Source organism: Haliotis rubra, unplaced genomic scaffold, assembly GCF_003918875.1.
Source record: "Haliotis rubra isolate DU_JTF1 unplaced genomic scaffold, ASM391887v1 Scf35, whole genome shotgun sequence".
NCBI lineage: Eukaryota > Metazoa > Mollusca > Gastropoda > Lepetellida > Haliotidae > Haliotis > Haliotis rubra.
In genome coordinates, this window is record NW_025767024.1 from 659,956 (window position 1) to 677,658 (window position 17,703).

General features: G+C 38.1%; 1 protein-coding gene across 1 annotated transcript in view; it reads right to left on the reverse strand.

The window, feature by feature from the left end:
• The window catches only part of LOC124284971 (homeobox protein MOX-2-like), a 48,955-nt gene extending 31,917 nt beyond the window's left edge, over window positions 1-17,038 (reverse strand). Inside the window, exon 1 of the mRNA XM_046721099.1 lies at window positions 16,693-17,038. Coding sequence (XP_046577055.1) covers window positions 16,693-17,038 — 346 coding nt within the window. The remainder of the gene's footprint in view (window positions 1-16,692) is intronic.
• Window positions 17,039-17,703: the final 665 nt, after the last annotated feature.

Below are 17,703 nucleotides of genomic sequence, written 5' to 3' on the forward strand. Positions count from 1 at the left end.
ATCCGTTTTCCAGTCACAATCTTTAAATGAGAAAGGTTTAATGTCATTTAAACTGAAAAATCTCACCTACGTTTTGTTATTTTGTTGTTTAACGCCGCACTCAGCAATATTCCAGCTATGTGGCGGCTTCACCTATGTAGGTAAATCAATAAACATAACTGATTTATCTTGTAAATCAGAATCAGTCGAGTTTTGAATACTTCTGTTCTCTGAAGTACCCCCACTCGCCCGAATGAGCATCTCCGCCACAATACAAGTGTTATACACAGAGCCAAATATAACTGACAAAGCCCTTTCAACACCCATAAGAAACCTCTGCTGGAACAGAGTCGAATGTACATTTACGACTATATCATGAACATGTTTTTTTTTATGAATAACTATTAAAATAGTGATGACACCACGTGTCCGAGAAAAGGTAAGCGTATCCTGCTCCCCCGGTGGCACCTAAACACTGACTAAATTATCTTCACTTTTAATTTTAAGTTGTTTTCGTTTTTCTTCACAAAATTAGTCCCTCCTTTCACATGTACAATAGTTTTGAGGTCACCATTTGTCATGTTCAAATGCTTAAACAGAGTGAGTGAGTGAGTTACGTTTTACGCCGCTTTAAACAATATTCCAGCTATATCACGGCGGGGGTGGGTTGGGGGTGGGGGGCACCAGAAATGGGCTTCAAACATTGTACACATGGGGAGAATCGAACCCGGGTCTTCGGCGTGACGAGCGAACGCTTTAACCACTAGGCTACCCCACCGCCCGCTTAAACAGAGGATGCAAAGTGCATAATGAACATCTGATTGTCAATGACATGGTATAATGGCATCCTATAACAGCTGTAACGAGTGTTGTGAGGCAGTCTGTTGAATGAATTGAACTGAATAGAGTACGAAGTATATTTCAGCCTCTGGAACAAATTAAAGGACAAGGAGTGATAAGAATCAATTTTGAGCCCTGAAGATGGTCTCAGATGATAAAAAATGGTTTTGCATATATTTTACTTATAATTATGAATGGATAAATGAGGCTAAAATGTAACCCCAAAAAGAAAGAAATTATTTACATGTGTTCAGGAAGAGTTTCCCAAACATATGATCAAGCCATTGACAATCGACCAAAGCCTTCTTTCGTCAGAGATGGAGAAAAAGACAGTACAAACATATGCTAAAATAAACACCGAATCCCTCATGTTCAAATCAAATGGAATAATATTTTGCTTATGTAAATCCAAACCTTGAAAAGTTAGGAATAAAATATGCAAATCATCACCCATTTGACCATGTATGATTCGTTTCATACCATTATTGCCATGGCCTCCTTGACTTGATAATTCGACATTTTCAAAGGCCAAAGCGTGACCCTTCTAATATTAATCATTCATTTCCAGTTTTAAAATACTGCAGCAATACACTTCCAATGGGCATTGCTTCGAACGTATCCTACTGGAGTGGGCATGTGTTCCAACCTCTTGGTAGTTTGGGCAACTATTTCCTATTGGCTATTGTACAAAGATAAAGCCTACAATATGTTTCTCATCCAAAATCATTTTCCAACCTTTCGTTTTAGTAATATTCAGTGTAAAAGGTACAGATAAGTGGCAGAGAGATTAGTCATATCCTTTGCGATATCGCTGAATGTAATGAACAGTGTATAACACATGCAATTGAGGTTCTTGAGAGACATACTTGTAATGTTATTGGAAGCGGTCGTCTATTTGAATATAAGTGACCAAGTGCTCACACAATCATTGGCAATCTCTAATAAAAGCAAGAGCCCATTAAACGATTCCTTGTGTATCCAAAGAATGCATTTGTACATCAATATCAAACAATCAAAAATAAGAAAAACAACAAAATTATCACATCTTCTATTATCGTAAATAATTCCTTACACAGATAACTCCTATTATGGAATGTACGCGATTAAGCTCTCGCTTGTCATAACGCAGTGTATGGGATTTAATAACGTGTAAACATACGTTGCCTAACACGATCGTGCAGGAATTATGTTAAAGATTTCTTAGCGAAATGAATTCCTTGTAAAGCAATTCTAGATTTCCGACACGAAACGGAACACCAGACTACCCGCATACATTGTGTTAAAGCTAGGAATGCATCGCGCGAGTTAATTTGCTATCTTTCCGGAAACGTCTGTAGTCACACTGGCCTCATATAGACTAAGGAAAGTGAAATGAAGCCAATTTGTAAACATAATAGCTATTTAGCATTAAAGTGAGATTGAGACAAATGCCTATGGCTTTTCAGGGTTGTTAATTGGATCAATCATTGTCGACGAACGCTGGGGTATTTGACAGACATATTTTCACCTCACATGAAACCGTTACACCCAAAGACCGTGGTCATGTCAACAAGACCTCCCTCTTGGAATGAAGTATTGAACATTTTTTGAAGCACAGCTGAAGGCTCTTGTCCATTGAAGGATCACCATGTGATCATGTGGACTCGGGGCGGTGGGGTAGCCTAGTGGTTAAAGCGTTCGCTCGTCACGCCGAAGACCTGGGTTTGATTCCCCACATGGGTACACTGTGTGAAGGCCATTTCTGGTGTCCCCCGCCGTGATATTGCTGGAAATATTGCTAAAAGCGGCGTAAAACTAAACTCACTCACTCACTCATGTGGACTCGGTATATATCCCGATGAACGTACATCAGGGACCATAGTTAGACGATGTGTGCTGCACGTGCCTTTCGTGAAAAACGTGATATTTAGCTTCGATTTAAATCCTAATGAATGTGCAACAGCTCCTGCAGTTAAAGGAAAGCTTCTTGCATGAGTTATGCATGCGATAGGTAGTTTGTAGCTTTGCTTTTAGCGCCAAGAGAGGTTAACTACAGAAACTGGCTCAATGAACTTAAAGGGGCCACATTTGGTTCGTTATAACAGTAGTTCGTTATACACATTTCGGCTAAACCATACATCAAGTGGCCGAAAACCCTCGAGTTATAGCAGTCAGTTCCTTATAAGCGTGTTCGTTTCAAACGTAGACAAATATGAATGAATCGCGTTATGCGTAGCTTGTTTTCGGTGGCATATGCTGGTATTGAGGACACGGCTGGCAGTGTTTCTTAACATGTATTTGTCACGGGGGCTGACTTGTTAAGGAGGGATGGAACATGGGCTTGGTTTAAAAGTAAAACTGTTCCATCTGGAAGGATTTCGTGTAAACGTGTCGGAATGGCTAAATATCGGTCATAGTCGTATCCGTTTCTGATCCTAATGAACTTTGTTGTTAATAAATAACGAATTTGGGATATTGCAAAATGGAAGTGGAAATGTTCATATTTACATGTTCTCTAGTCTGTTGTAAAGCATATTATTTGATTCGACGAATTCTTATGATTCTTTCTTTCTAAACATAAAGACATAACTATGGCCTTCTGCTATATTATACTTTGGGTAAAGTGTTTTTCTGTGAATGAGGAAATTGCTTGTATTTAATATAATGTCTACGTTTGATAGAACACGTTTGCCTACACCCCTACATTTTGTGCTTGTGTCGAACTCGGATAACTCGAAGGACTAACATAGCTCAACACATCACACTTTAATTTAACAATCCCATTCGAAGACATTAAAATTACTTCACTAGGCTAAACATTTGAAGTTTGCATGGGTGATGACGTGAGAGATGACGTCAGACAGCGGTGTAATAAAGCAGTGACGTCATAAACAGGCACAAAGGGAATCTGGTGACTTACACATTTGCCAGAGGGAGTAAGGGGCATTAAATATCATATCAATACATTAATTATGTGAGATATCATGTTTTTATTTAAAGCGTTATTTTCCATTTCCATTTGGACGAGAGCAATTGGACAGTCAGATGACAACTAAACTGACGTTCATATGCGCACGAACAACAGAAATGTGACATTCATCGGTTTTAAAAAACAACAACAACCGTGTTGTAAAATCACGAAGCTCTTCCATATTTTTCCGGAAACCTTATTTAATCACTTAATCCTGTATTCGTTTTTCATTTTGTTAGCATTTGTTAGCAATATTCTGTATGAAAGCGCTCTGTCAATGATCGGGCGGTGGGATAGCCTAATGGTTAAAGCGTCCGCTCGACATCCTGAAGACACGGGTTCGATTCCCAACAGGGGTGCAATGTGTGAAGCCCATTTCTGGTGTCCCCACCGTGATATTGCTGGAATATTGCTAAAAGCGGCGTAAAACCATACTCACTCACTCACTGTCAATGATCACGTCTTGACCAGAAATCCACAATGATTGACTCATGAGCATCATTGTTTTCTTCTCACATGCATGACTGTACAGCTAGTATAAACTAGACATTTCGACTTTCATTGGGATTTTGGAATACGGGTGATGACACCCCTTTTCATATTTAAAGACATTTCATTCTTAGTTGATACATTTTTAACGAATCTATAAATCCATATTTTTAATTCTTTCCAATTTTTTTTAAAGAAATCAATAGGAAATCCATCAGTCCCGATTACTTGCTGTATATCGACACTAACGAACTGTGGTTATAAAGTTTTCATGGTTTATGGTCGCTCTTCGTTCGTTAATCGTTGTTAACTGTACAACAGCATTCTGCTGCTATCATCAAAATCTAACGATTATGGGCACCGTTATTTTTTCCGATGTTTTTGCCGTTCGGTCTTCATGACAGCGCAGAGAGAGTGAGTGAGTGTGGTGGGTTTCGCGCCGTATTTCACGATACTCCGGCAATATCACGACAGGGGACACCAGAAATGGGCTTCACACATTGTACCCATGTGTGTAATCGAACACGTCCCCAAACCCGAACCCTGGCCCCATTTCACAAAGTTCTCGTAAGCCTAAGATCTCGTTACTTTGCATGTAGCATTCCTACCTCCTATACAGTAACATTGACTTACGATGGTCGTAGCGCTACGAGAGCTTTGTGAAACGGGGCCCAGGTCTCCAGCGAGCGAACGCTTTAACCACTGGCCCCCTGATATTGTTGGGATTCCGGGTTAGAATAGATCCCCAGCAGCCAGTTTTGGTCGTAAATGGTCGACCAAACTGATGGAGTGAGTACTGACTTGGTCAGTTGCATGTCAGTGTTCCCACGTGGCATGCATCGATGCTCATACTATCGATCATTGGTTAGTCTGGTCCAGGCGCTGTCAGGCTCTGTCATATAGCTGAGATAAGTTAAATAACATACAAACTAAACAAATACTTGAAGTCTTATATTCGATGACATTTTCTTCTGGAGTTATTCTCCACTGAACCGCTTAATATCAGCAATCTACACACTAGGAAGAAGAATCCTATACTAATTCCACTTGCCCAGTGACCAGAAGATATCGATAATCCTGTTTTGTGAAACGGGAACCAGTATGTCTGGTTTCAGACGCAAACAGTCTTAATTAATCATGTCATTACATTTCATGCAAATGTATACTGTTGAAATTACATGCCGAACAGTTCCGTTTCGATCTAAGTGTTCCACGCAACTAGTGTAAATATGATCGGCATACCAAGTTACGTCTTAATTGTCTGGCAACCAAAACAGAATCAGAACTATCAGCTCTAGAAGCTCACGGTGTCGTCTTTGACTACACAATTTACAATCAAAGCGAGAACACTACAGAGAACGACATTTAAACACAGCATGCGGCATTGTAGTCGTCTCACAGTCCCTGAACCACATTATTTTCCGTACTGCCTAGTGGTGTTGGGAATTGGTTGAAATCTCATAATTGATGATTGCTTCATTACCAACGAACAATCATCGATAAAAATTGGTTAGCGTCAATTTACAGATTTTCTTATCCAGGTTGTTATTGCAGATATGTATAACATGATGCACCTTGCTACTTTAAAGTGATGTTGATATATCATGAACATAAACCTTCTGGGGTCTTCAAGAAATATTCAGTCATGGCTTTTCAGTTAGTGAAGTGAGCTTTCTAAGAATTAAACAAGTTTTCAGGCCCTGACAACTTCAAAGTTATGTTCCATCGTCGATTGTTTCAAAGACTAAAACAGCAGTTCCAAAATCGTTTGTGTTCGATTATGAGAAAATGTGATCGATTGCTTGGTCGTTTGGTCACTTCAACCAATCTTCGATTATTTCAATTAATCGGAACACCACTACTGCCTAGCCCTCCCTGCAATGCTGAAGCAAGTCTAGATTTCCTTAAGTTCTGAATTTCCCATCTCACTGGGTTTCTTTGTTACTATCAAAATTATATACATTTAGAGACTAAGCGTAGCTATAGTCTACATTAATTGTTTTTAGGATTTTAATGAAATCAAAGTTGATTGTGGAGTAAAACTTCCCCAGTCAAAATGTAAATCGGTAACGCATTTTATGATATTTTTTAAATGTAGACATAAATCATTTTTATCTACATTTGTAAAAAGGTATATACGCATGCGCAACTACAACCGGTTTTGTTACAGATTTATCCCGCTGTTGAACAAAGCGCGAGGCTTGCTGCGTAAACACAGGGAACAGTTTACATTCGGCTACTTGTTTCGTACGCATGCGCACTTCAATCATGTCCCAAATCCCCGTGCGTATATACACAATCCCGTGCGTCCTCAATTAAGCTTGTTAAGTTCAGGTTTGCTACATCTGAAATTAAATATTGTGATACATCGGAAGTATCCCCCTTTGAAATGTGACCGGGATCAAACGTGTCTGGTGTCAGTGTTGCGTTGCGTTCCAGGTCGTTTTCGGACTAATTAACCGGATGACACCATTGATGTATTTATACATCTTCCACGGGAACTATTTCCAGAATTCTACATGGAGAACAACGTACGTTTCTCACAATCAATACACAATACTCCTACTTGAAAATAATATCAGTTTTGGAACGTAATACGTTCGTTTGTTTGTGGGCATGGTGAGAACATCAAACCACAACGCCAGAGAGCTGCTAGTCTCAAGTTTTCAGAAAAAACAGATTTCAATGATCGTATAGGGAAAACAGTATGTGGTGTTAGAAATCACAATTATAAAATTATTGTTGGGTTTTCCTCTATGATAAGGCTGTCATACCCTGATATAACTGAATTACTGGTCAAAGGGTATTTACACTTAATTTACTCACCGTTACTTAAAAATTGAAATCAGAGTAAAACATATTAAAGACAAATCTACGCGCAGTACCACAATGAAGATATTCAGTCAGATTACCATAATTATGTTCTATCGATGTTATTTCCAGATAATGGGGTATTGTGGTCAAAACATGCAATGTTTATCATAATATTATAAAATATATAACTGATATGCTTTAAACGATTAAAAATGCATTTTTAATTTTGTTTTGTGGTCTTACATGAATACGCTGCATCTTGTTAAGACATTTACTTTGAATGATTGAACTTTTTGTAAATATATACAGAATGTTACTTTCATATTTCTATAACATGCAATCTTTAAACTTATAATATGATTAGGTATAATCTATAATATGGTTAGGTACCAAGGGTACAGACCAAACACTCCAGTGATTGATGTTATGATACTATGACACGTCTAGGAGCTGAGTCACCTTTTACGACAGCGTTGGTAGCTGGGGACCATTTCTTACCTGGAATTCCCGCGTGCGTATAGATTATCAGGAACCACGGTTACCTCACTGGACACCGTGGGGTATTATTCAGATTAGTCACTAAATGATTGATTGAATGCTCAGATATATATGGATACTATTGCTCACATTATCGACCATTGTACATTTCAGGTGTTCCCACGTCCTCTGCTGTAATTGGGGCGGTTGGGTAGCCTAGTAGTTAAAGCGTTGGCTCGTCACGCCGAAGGCCCGGGTTCGATTCCCCACATGGGCACAATGTGTTAAGCCCATTTCTGGTGTCCCCCGCCGTGATATTGCTGGAATATTGCTAAAAGCGGCGTAAAACTAAACTCAGTCAGTCAGTCTGCTGTAATTGCTAACAACCATCGTAGGATTTTGTGAAAATATGACAGTTACAATAATCTGTAGAGCGGGTACCAGGTTTTACTGTCATTGTCAGTTCGGGAGTGATAACAATGGATGATGTTAGTGGGGTCAGTGTGTGTGTGTGTACATGTGTGTGTTTGTGTGATGTGCTTACAAATTAGGGTGGTGTGTGTGGGAGTGTGTGTGTGTGTGTGTGTGTGTGTGAGTGTGAGTGTGTGTGTGAGAGTGTGTGAGACCAATTTTGTGGGGGTGGGGCCATTGATTTTGTACAATTTTGTACAACATGCATGAAGGCAGGGGGGCACTTATTTTGTACATAAATCTTAGGAGGGTTCATTCACATTGTACATGCATCTCCATTAAAATCATCTTCACCCCTTCTAGCCATAAATTATGAACGGTCCCAAGGGTTGTTAGCCCCATACCCGCGCTCGCAGATTTCACAAAAGGCGAAATCGTTTCGGACCTGGAATACTTACTCTTTAAAATGAAACTAGCAGGCCTCCCTTGCTTACAGACTGTAGCTATGGTCATTGCGTGACAAGGGTGACTGCTTTTATAGAATACGTTCATGACAGAAAACTATCAAACGTTCAACCGTCTCTTCAATCACCGAGAACAACAGTGATATTCAATTGTTGTTTAATGTTTTCAATGGATGGATCATAGAGGAAAACGTGGAAAAGAATGACATAGTTTGGATCGCGTTTCTGTGTACACACATTGTGTGGCATTATGAACAGTTTCAGCTGCTCGTTTTATCATTTTCTTATCCTTATTCTGTGCCATAAAATGGATATTTTGTTGAATATTCAAACCGTTGTGTGGTAAAATGAAACTTGAGTGCAGTCAACCTTGCAAAGTAAATACAATGTAAACACAAGATTTACCAGGAAAATATTGCTGCCGCTTTTTGAGATTTGTATACCATTGTATACACAGTACTGACGTTTCCATATGCAATGGCGTACATGTTGAAGCAAGCACCTACCCTCTTTTTTATATGAACCTATCCGACACATCCGGTTGGTATTGTGGAAGCTCGGGATGTCGGAAGGCGTGTGTTTGTGAAGGAATATGATGCATTTTCGAGCTGTGCGAGACGCGCATGTGTCGCGGTTGGACTATTTCCCAAGGCGGAGGGATTTTGGAACAGGTGCGTGTGGGCCGATTAATATATGATTCCGCAATTCCTTGGAGACAATGCATATCACGAACCTGTCCGAATCACTCATAGTAGATGTGAAGCTTTTGCGGAAGGGTTTGACAGAAAATATGAAAAAAGTATGTTTTATTTAATAGATCCCAATAGGAACAGGCCGCTACTTCAGATTTGAGGATCCAATTCAACTGTATGCATTTCATGAGACCTAAAGTGCCTTCACCCTAAGTTTGAAATGTGCGCCAGCTAACATGTGTTTTTCAGCATCCTGCACTTACTATATTAAGTACAGGCTGAACCAAACAGCAGTGACGCCTGTATCACCATCAATACTTGAATTAAAGATGATTTCTGTTCATCTGATATTGAAATCATGTCACCAAAGTAATAAGTAAACATTCAAGATAGCAGCAACTAACTTCGTCAGTTATTAGAGACACAATGAACAAACGTTCATTTTTATGTGTTTGTTGAACGCTCCACTATATTCCAGCAATATCACAGAGGTATGTGAATCGAGTCTGAGGCAGAAATCAACCAAGTCATCAAACGTGACAACCCGATCCAGTAAAAACACAAATTATTGGCGGGACCAACGGGATCATATTTACAAAATAGGAAAAGTTAGCATTTAAATAAGACCAGGAGCATGAAGCAGGGGCTAGTTAAAGATGATGCTATGTATGTTACTATCAATATAGCCGGTTGGTTGGGGAAGCATGAATCTGGCAATGATAAAGAGACTGTGTACCAGTTCTGTGAGTCACTGTGTGAGAGAGCGAATGGTGGGCATGTGGACATTTCCAGTTGACGCATCTATGACAGAAATTATGTCAAAAATATTATTCTTGAACATGCTCGTGATATATTCGGACTCCTGCACTGGGAACTGCACATATTTCTTGTGTTTACGGATATGTGTTTTGTTTATTTCTGCTACATCTCGGCGTGTCACCTTAATGCGGGAGGAAGTGATGAAGGTCAGAAACGTGTACTTCTCTGTGACAAACACAGAACCCAAATCGGCGAATTCAGGATGTCTGTATGTACGTGTGTATGTACGTTTGTATGTACGTAGGTAGGTAGGTACGTAGGTTTGTATGTATGTGTGTATGTACGTACGTGTGTATGTACATGTGTACGTATGTATGTATGTACGTAGGTAGGTACGTAGGTATGTACGTATGTATGTCTGTATGTACGTGTGTATGTACGTATGTATGTACGTGTGTATGTATGTAGGTAGGTACGTATGTATGTATGTATGTATGTATGCATGTTGGTAGGTAGGTACGTGCATGTGGGTATGTATGTATGTACATACGTACGTACGTACGTTTGTGTATGTACGTAGGCGTGTGTGTGCATGTATGTATGTATGTATGTATGTATGTATGTATGTATGTATGTATGTATGTATGTATGTATGGATGTATGTATGCATGTATGTATGTCTGTCTGTCTGTGTGTATGTATGTATGTATGTATGTATGTATTGTGTTGTTTTGTTTGCGTGTGTGTTGTGTGTGTGTGCGCGCGTGCACGTATGTCTGTTGTGGTGTGTAGTGTTGTGTTGTGTTGTGTGTGGTAAACACTTTCTTTTCGAGCGACATATGTCTTGTATATTATCTTGTTCTTTCATGTATTCGTTACACCTTTAAGTAACTGTAAGAAACTGCGCCAGAACCCTGGAAAATTGCACACTCTGCCATGAAATTGAAAAGTACTCTTTCTTAACATATCAGCTTCAACTCCAAGCAGCGTCAATCCTCATATCAGAATATTGTTTATCCTCAACTCTGATTCACAATTTATCTTGTGTAAAATATCAGCCCATTAGCTAAGGTCATTTGTTTTATCAGAATGTTCATGTGTCAAAAATAATTTGTAACGTAATATAACTCATCCCTAGCCTTTTGAGATACTTATATCGCAATGCCGCTGGTACTGCTATTACATATTGGACGACTGTGACTATTAATCTTCTAAAACGGTTAGCAGTGAAACAGTTATCTCTTAAAGAATTACTGAAAATCTGTAAAAAAAAAGAATCGATGCAGGCGTTCATTGCTTGCGTTTTCATAGGCAAAGTACATCGTTAGGATGATATCTATTCAGAAAAAAACGTCGTGCAAGTTGCTGTTTCCAGGGGTAGCTCAACTGGCTTGAGAAAAGTTAAGAACTTGAACACTAACTTTAAAGACACACAAACCCCCACTCGATATCATTTCACAGAATCTAATGTTGTCAGCTGACTTTGCTTAGAGATAATAAAAATTTCAATTTTCTTTTGACACTTTTTCAAAACGTTCATTTGATTGTACGATAACCTTTCATTGACGTTTTTGACGAAGTATCACTGTTTATTACTGAATGGTTTACACTGGCTTATTTAACAGCTCCTTCTGTAAGTATTTTATGACGTCAAAGCTCTCTAAGTTGGTGGGACATGCCATATAACCCCTTAAACGTAAATAGGTTAAACTATTTAGCAAACATCCTCATGCCAAACTATTTGAAAAAATATCAACTCATCCCATATCATTTGTACTGAATCACACTGTGTAGCATCGATCAAAAGAAGCCCGAAAACATTATCATTTCGCTCAGCCATAAAAATAACCACTTTTACAAAATGCAATATCACTTCATAGCCTAACCAATAGAATTTTGACCTCAGGCTGTAAAAGTTTTATTCCTCCCAATCTGGTCTTATCCTAGCGTTGTAGGAGAGACGAACGCACGTCTGGCAATTTGGTGGATCTGTCTGATAGGCGACTTGTACAATTAAAACTTAATTAACTCCCTTGCTATAAAGAAACAGTTGACACCAGAGGGCGTATGCCAGTGACCCATGATCCCTCAGGGCAAGGGAAAATGTGATCCCATTTTGAAAAACCGTAAGAGATAAGATGTACGGAAATGAAGATGTTATTTTTTCACTGTTTAAAGACCTTTACGCTCTCGTAACTGATCAAAATGCCCCGACAAATTACATTAGCTTCCATTTAAGAATATATGTTAATGTATAAATAACATAAACAAACAATGAATTGAAAATGGTGACTTAGTGCATATCAAGTATAATTTTGTTCATAATTTTACACAAAATACGATACATCTGGTATTTACGAAATTACGAATGAACAAAGCAGAACATATATGTATTAGAAAATGAATTTGTTTTATCATTATAATCATTACACGAACATTTGTATGTTAGGATAATCTTCAAAACCATAATTGATGGTATGTACGTTTAGCAATGGAGACACGCAGATGCTTCCGAACAATATAAAAATGTCACTGAAGCGATCTCTTCAAGGAAGGCATGAAATGTGAAAGGTATCATCTTTACGTTGCTATAGCTCTTAACACCAATTCTGACAATTTACAGGAGAATCTGTTGATAAACACCGAGACATATGGAACCACCAGGGGAACGACCGTTATCATTTGTCAACACATAATGATGTTATTATACTAAACTTTGAAAACACTGGGAATTCACTACCTAATCTTAACCCCATTCATACCGACTGTCATCGGCATTCCTGCCTACCAACGACCCCTCTTCGCCTCTTTTCCATGAAAACCATATGGTATGATTTGTATACACACTCGCGAAGAGAACCGTGTGTGAGCCTACAGAAAAGAATTCATCAACCGATGGTACAGAGGTATCTGTCCAAGAGACAAGGAACTGTGCGATATCAATCGTAGACTTCAGTCGCCTTTATGACGAACTGTGCGATTTCACTCATGGATTTCAGACGACCTTCCTCGACGAACTGTGAGATTTTACTCGTGGATTTCACGAAGACGCTACAGCGGTTTACAATACTACTTCCAATCTACCTTGGTTCATGAGGCACACAATACTACCAGAGACGATAGTATATGGTCTCTGATACTACGCACAGAGAAACAGAGCATTAAGAAAATATGATAGATCCGGATTTTTCAAAAAGAAATATCTGCTGGTAATAGAGAAAGCATCGATAATCATATGACGGATGATACCGAAAATGATATACAACCTTTGTCGATGAATAAAATATACTCCGTGTGGAACAGAAGAAGAGTACGCGATACTCTCTACACTAAATACTCGTATCATATGAGCAGTCAATGCTTCTAGAGAACAGGTCACATGCGACGAACGACCTAATTGTTAATTACGATACCAGTACGGCTAAGAACGATCCTCGCTACCTGCTTGAGATAGCGAACATTAAAGGGGATATCACTTGTTGCTCGTGTCTGGACGTATTGGAACAATATCCAGAAGTCTGGGATGTAAGGTGTCAGATTCTATTAAATGAAATTGATGTGGGAATGATTTAATTTCACTCTTACTATTTATTTGAAAAATTAGATTTTGGATTGGGAATGATATGGAGCGGTTGTCTAATTTAATATTAGTTTTTATCTTTACAATCGGTTTTATTCTTCGTATAGGTTTAATGAAGACTTTAGTTCATGTTATGTTAATTGATTACTGGAGGTATATTGTTTGTTTTGTTTGAATGTTCAGAAAGTAGGAAAGCTCTTTACACAACAGGGTTTTTAATATTTAATACTGCGCTTCCCAATGTCAATTAAAATCACTTGTTCATTTTGACTTATTCTTATATAAATCATTACCAATCCTCAGAAAATCAATAAGTATGGTTGTTCTCATAATCAAACTGTGAGATTGTTATCTCCCTACAAACACATTGAACATTCATTTACAATGTTTGTTCAATTTACAAGGTTTGTTAACATACTCAGTATTTTATCAACATACATAAATATTTCTATTCATCACAAACCTGCAAAAGTAACCCTAATCCTTTACATATTTTCAACGGTGTTCTTGAATATTAAACACTTGAACACAATGCTCGTCGGAATTCCCAAATGGATTCCTGTGTCGTCTTTTCTGTAGCTAAGATGTTTAGGATTTGTCTTTTATCGTGCCTTTTACCATGATAAGAATCAGGAAAACAAAGCCTCGCAGTTACCGAAACGTCAACAGATATTCTCTTCATTTTCGTATCGTCGGCGATTGTTTGTAATGCCCGAACGCTTTTATGAATTATTGGACTTTGTGTTGGCATCGGAACACCCGATGGCTCAATTTACAGAATGAAGTTTTACAAAAGGATTACCATTTTTATGATTAATATGTGCAAAAGTTTTACAATGAATACTTAAAGTATATCCCCTTACGAAACTAAATAATACTTTTGAATTCATTTATATAAGCATATATTTCATATATGGTACTTAAAGGTTTTCAAAATTAAAAGAATTGCAACGTAAGATCTATTAATTTAAGCTTAATCCCGATGAAACACTGGCTTAATTATATTTTTGTAGTTTCAGTTCATCATTATTATACGTGCATTTCTCACAACGTCATTTTTATGATCACAAGAAAGTAAAAAAATAATAAGGTTTTACCTTTTGGTTCAAGGAGTATTAAAATGGAATATTGGTTTTCCAAAAATTTACCTTTCTAACCTAAGCAGATATAGATACACATAATACTACCTTCATTCACTCGTTTCATACCTTCATTATATACATGTAGAGACATACATTTGCCTGCAAGATCGTTAATCGTACCGAAGGAACTTTTGTCCTTTCTTTTAAGAGAAAACCAGAGGAATTCAAGCAATCTCCGGGGATCCATTACAACAATATGACGAAAATGAATTTATAGAGGCTGAGTTTTAACCAAGAAATTGCCGCTTCAATTGCCGCTGATAGTGTAAAGTCGTTATTTTAACAAGCACGTTTTATGTGAATATTACACCATGCTCTGTTTGACATTTCTTTGCAATTTATTAATAGCTATCTATATTGGTTATAACCTGATAGGAAACACTTTCATAGACTATCATATTATATAGCAAGCTATCTATATTGGTTATAACCTGATAGGAAACACTTTCATAGACTATGATATTATATAGCAAGCTATCTATATTGGTTATAACCTGATAGGAAACACTTTCATAGACTGATATTATATAGCATAATGCTTTCGGGTAATGAATTTCAGTGTTTTTCATTTTACCTACTTTTGGTAATTGACAATCCTTTCTATCAATCCAGAGATCCAAAATCTAACTATAAATGTACACCATCAAGTGCCGTCACTGATATCCAGTGATCTATTCATATCTATTCATATCATTTTCCACTGTCCAAGTGGAATGATTATCAATTTCGGCGGATAATCGAGATTGGTTAATCTTTTGCATTATCTGTTTACGTAGGATCCGTTGACATAATTAATTAATAATAATATATTGGATATAAAACCGCTTACTTATTTTGTGCATGAATTTAAAACTCGTTAAACTTGATATTGTTATCTTACAACTTAATATTTAAATGTGCTAAGAGAACACGTGAAGTGCTGCCTATGCTAGATTAGCATTTGTTAACACATCCTTCATTTAAATGTATTCGTTTTAATCCTCATTAAATTTTTAAGACGGTGATGAAGTATGGAATTCTTGTCGATTTGATAATTAAAATATAATGTCACACCTGTGACGAAATATTTCCAATGAAGCACAGTAACTTATAAACTTCTGGAAGACAACTATCGGACATAATGACGGTTTGATCATACAGTTAACCTTGCTATATATGTTAAACCAACATCATGTAGGCTGTTGTTTAATGCCGCACTTCCAACAATATTCCAGCTATATGATGGTTGTCCGTAACTCATCACGGACCAAACAATCCAGTGAGTGTCATCATGGGCGTCTATAAACGAAACTAGGATACGATGACAGGCATCAACCAAGTCTTGACCGCCCGATCAAGTTAGTCGCATGTTACGATGTCATCGGTTGACAACACCAGATCTAACCAGGGTCTACACGGGATAACAGTGACGTTTGTCGAGTTGAACATGTCTTAAAATTTGAAATGAAATTATATGTATGTCCATATATATGATGAAAAATGAAAACTTCAGAAAATTTAATTAAAGTCAAGATAGACTTGGTGAACAATATTTAGCTATCTGGAATTTAGTAGGCGACTTTTCATTACTTCGGATGGGGCCAATATAGCCTGACCAGAGCTGTTGTATTTAAAGGTTTCTAACCGACGTTAAAGCAGTTCGAATAACGAAGTTCAATCATCCAGTACATTTGTGCATTATTGAGATTATAGTTGTGGTTGTACTTTTTAAATTGTTTTTTCAAATATATGATATTATTTTTGCATTGTTGTTTTAAAGTTGATGTTGTGTCATCTGTTACACAGTATGGATATATCAATACAGATGATTCCTCTTCAGAAGTGACATTTCATTCCGAGAACGAGTTAAACGTTAACACCAGTAAATTATTATCAATATAACTACAATCAGTTAATTTATGAATCTGAGGCCGACAAAAAAACTTAGCACTTGGTTTTGGTCGAATTATTCAAATATAATTCTATGTTTTGTTGTATATTTTACACAATATTTACATAAAAATATTTATTGTGACAAAATTATACCTTATCAAACGATATGTGTTGTATGGTACCAGTCCCCAATGCTCGCATATTTATGGTATATTAATCTTACCTGAACACCTCGTCTTGTCACTGGAATCTGTAGACCCGGGTGAAGAGCTGACACTTTGGGAGGGTGACGAAGAAAAGGGGGGACTGTAGGAGTTGGCCACTTCACAGTACGGTGACCCCCCGGGCATTAAACCTCGGGACCCCGACATACCCCCTATTCCCCCGGACACCTGCACCCCACCCTGGTAGAAGTAGTCCCCAGTGTCCCGACTTGATAACAAATTCGATGCAGCACTGCTCAATGGTCCGTTCATACCAAAATTTGAAGACGGGGACGAGAACCCCCACTCCGATGACTGGGAGGGGTAGGTGAATCCACCCCCAGAGAAATTCCCAGTCCCGTACATCGATGAGAATGCAGTTTGTCTAGGAAATGTCTGAGAGAGTCCATAAGACCCTGGGAAGTTATGAGAATAGTGGTGCAAAGCTGGTGCATTCATTCCATAGACTCGTTGCTCCATCGCTCTAGTATTTTGATTCAGCTTTCTGTCTCGGCCGATACCCCCTTAGGGAAATTATACACAAGTCGAGAATTTGCTTCCGAAGATCACAGTTCAGCCTCTCCTGGCACGAACAATCAGTTCACAGATACCTTGAAGAACCCCACAGGTACTGGTGCAGAGAGCTCATGTATGCATACCGGCAATGCAAAAATATGACATCGTTGCAGTTATAATCCTTCACCGTATTATTATGATTACATAATAATAACAATCAGCACTGCCAAGAAGCGCTCAAGTCAGTGTTAATGATGTGCACCCTTTGGCCGATGAATATAAACACTTTACGCCGCTTCTGAAAGTTCCTTCAGAAGGATCCGAAAGCCTGTCCTCAGAGACAATTGGTTGTCCAAATTATAAATCAAAAATCAAATTATGCGTATCCAAATTCACTGATATCCAACGATAGCACTGCTATATTGAACGTACATAAACAAATGTCTGTGTTGCCACATCAAAACATAAGTCGATAACAAGCCGCTCACAGACTAGCAGACGACACGTTGTAAACA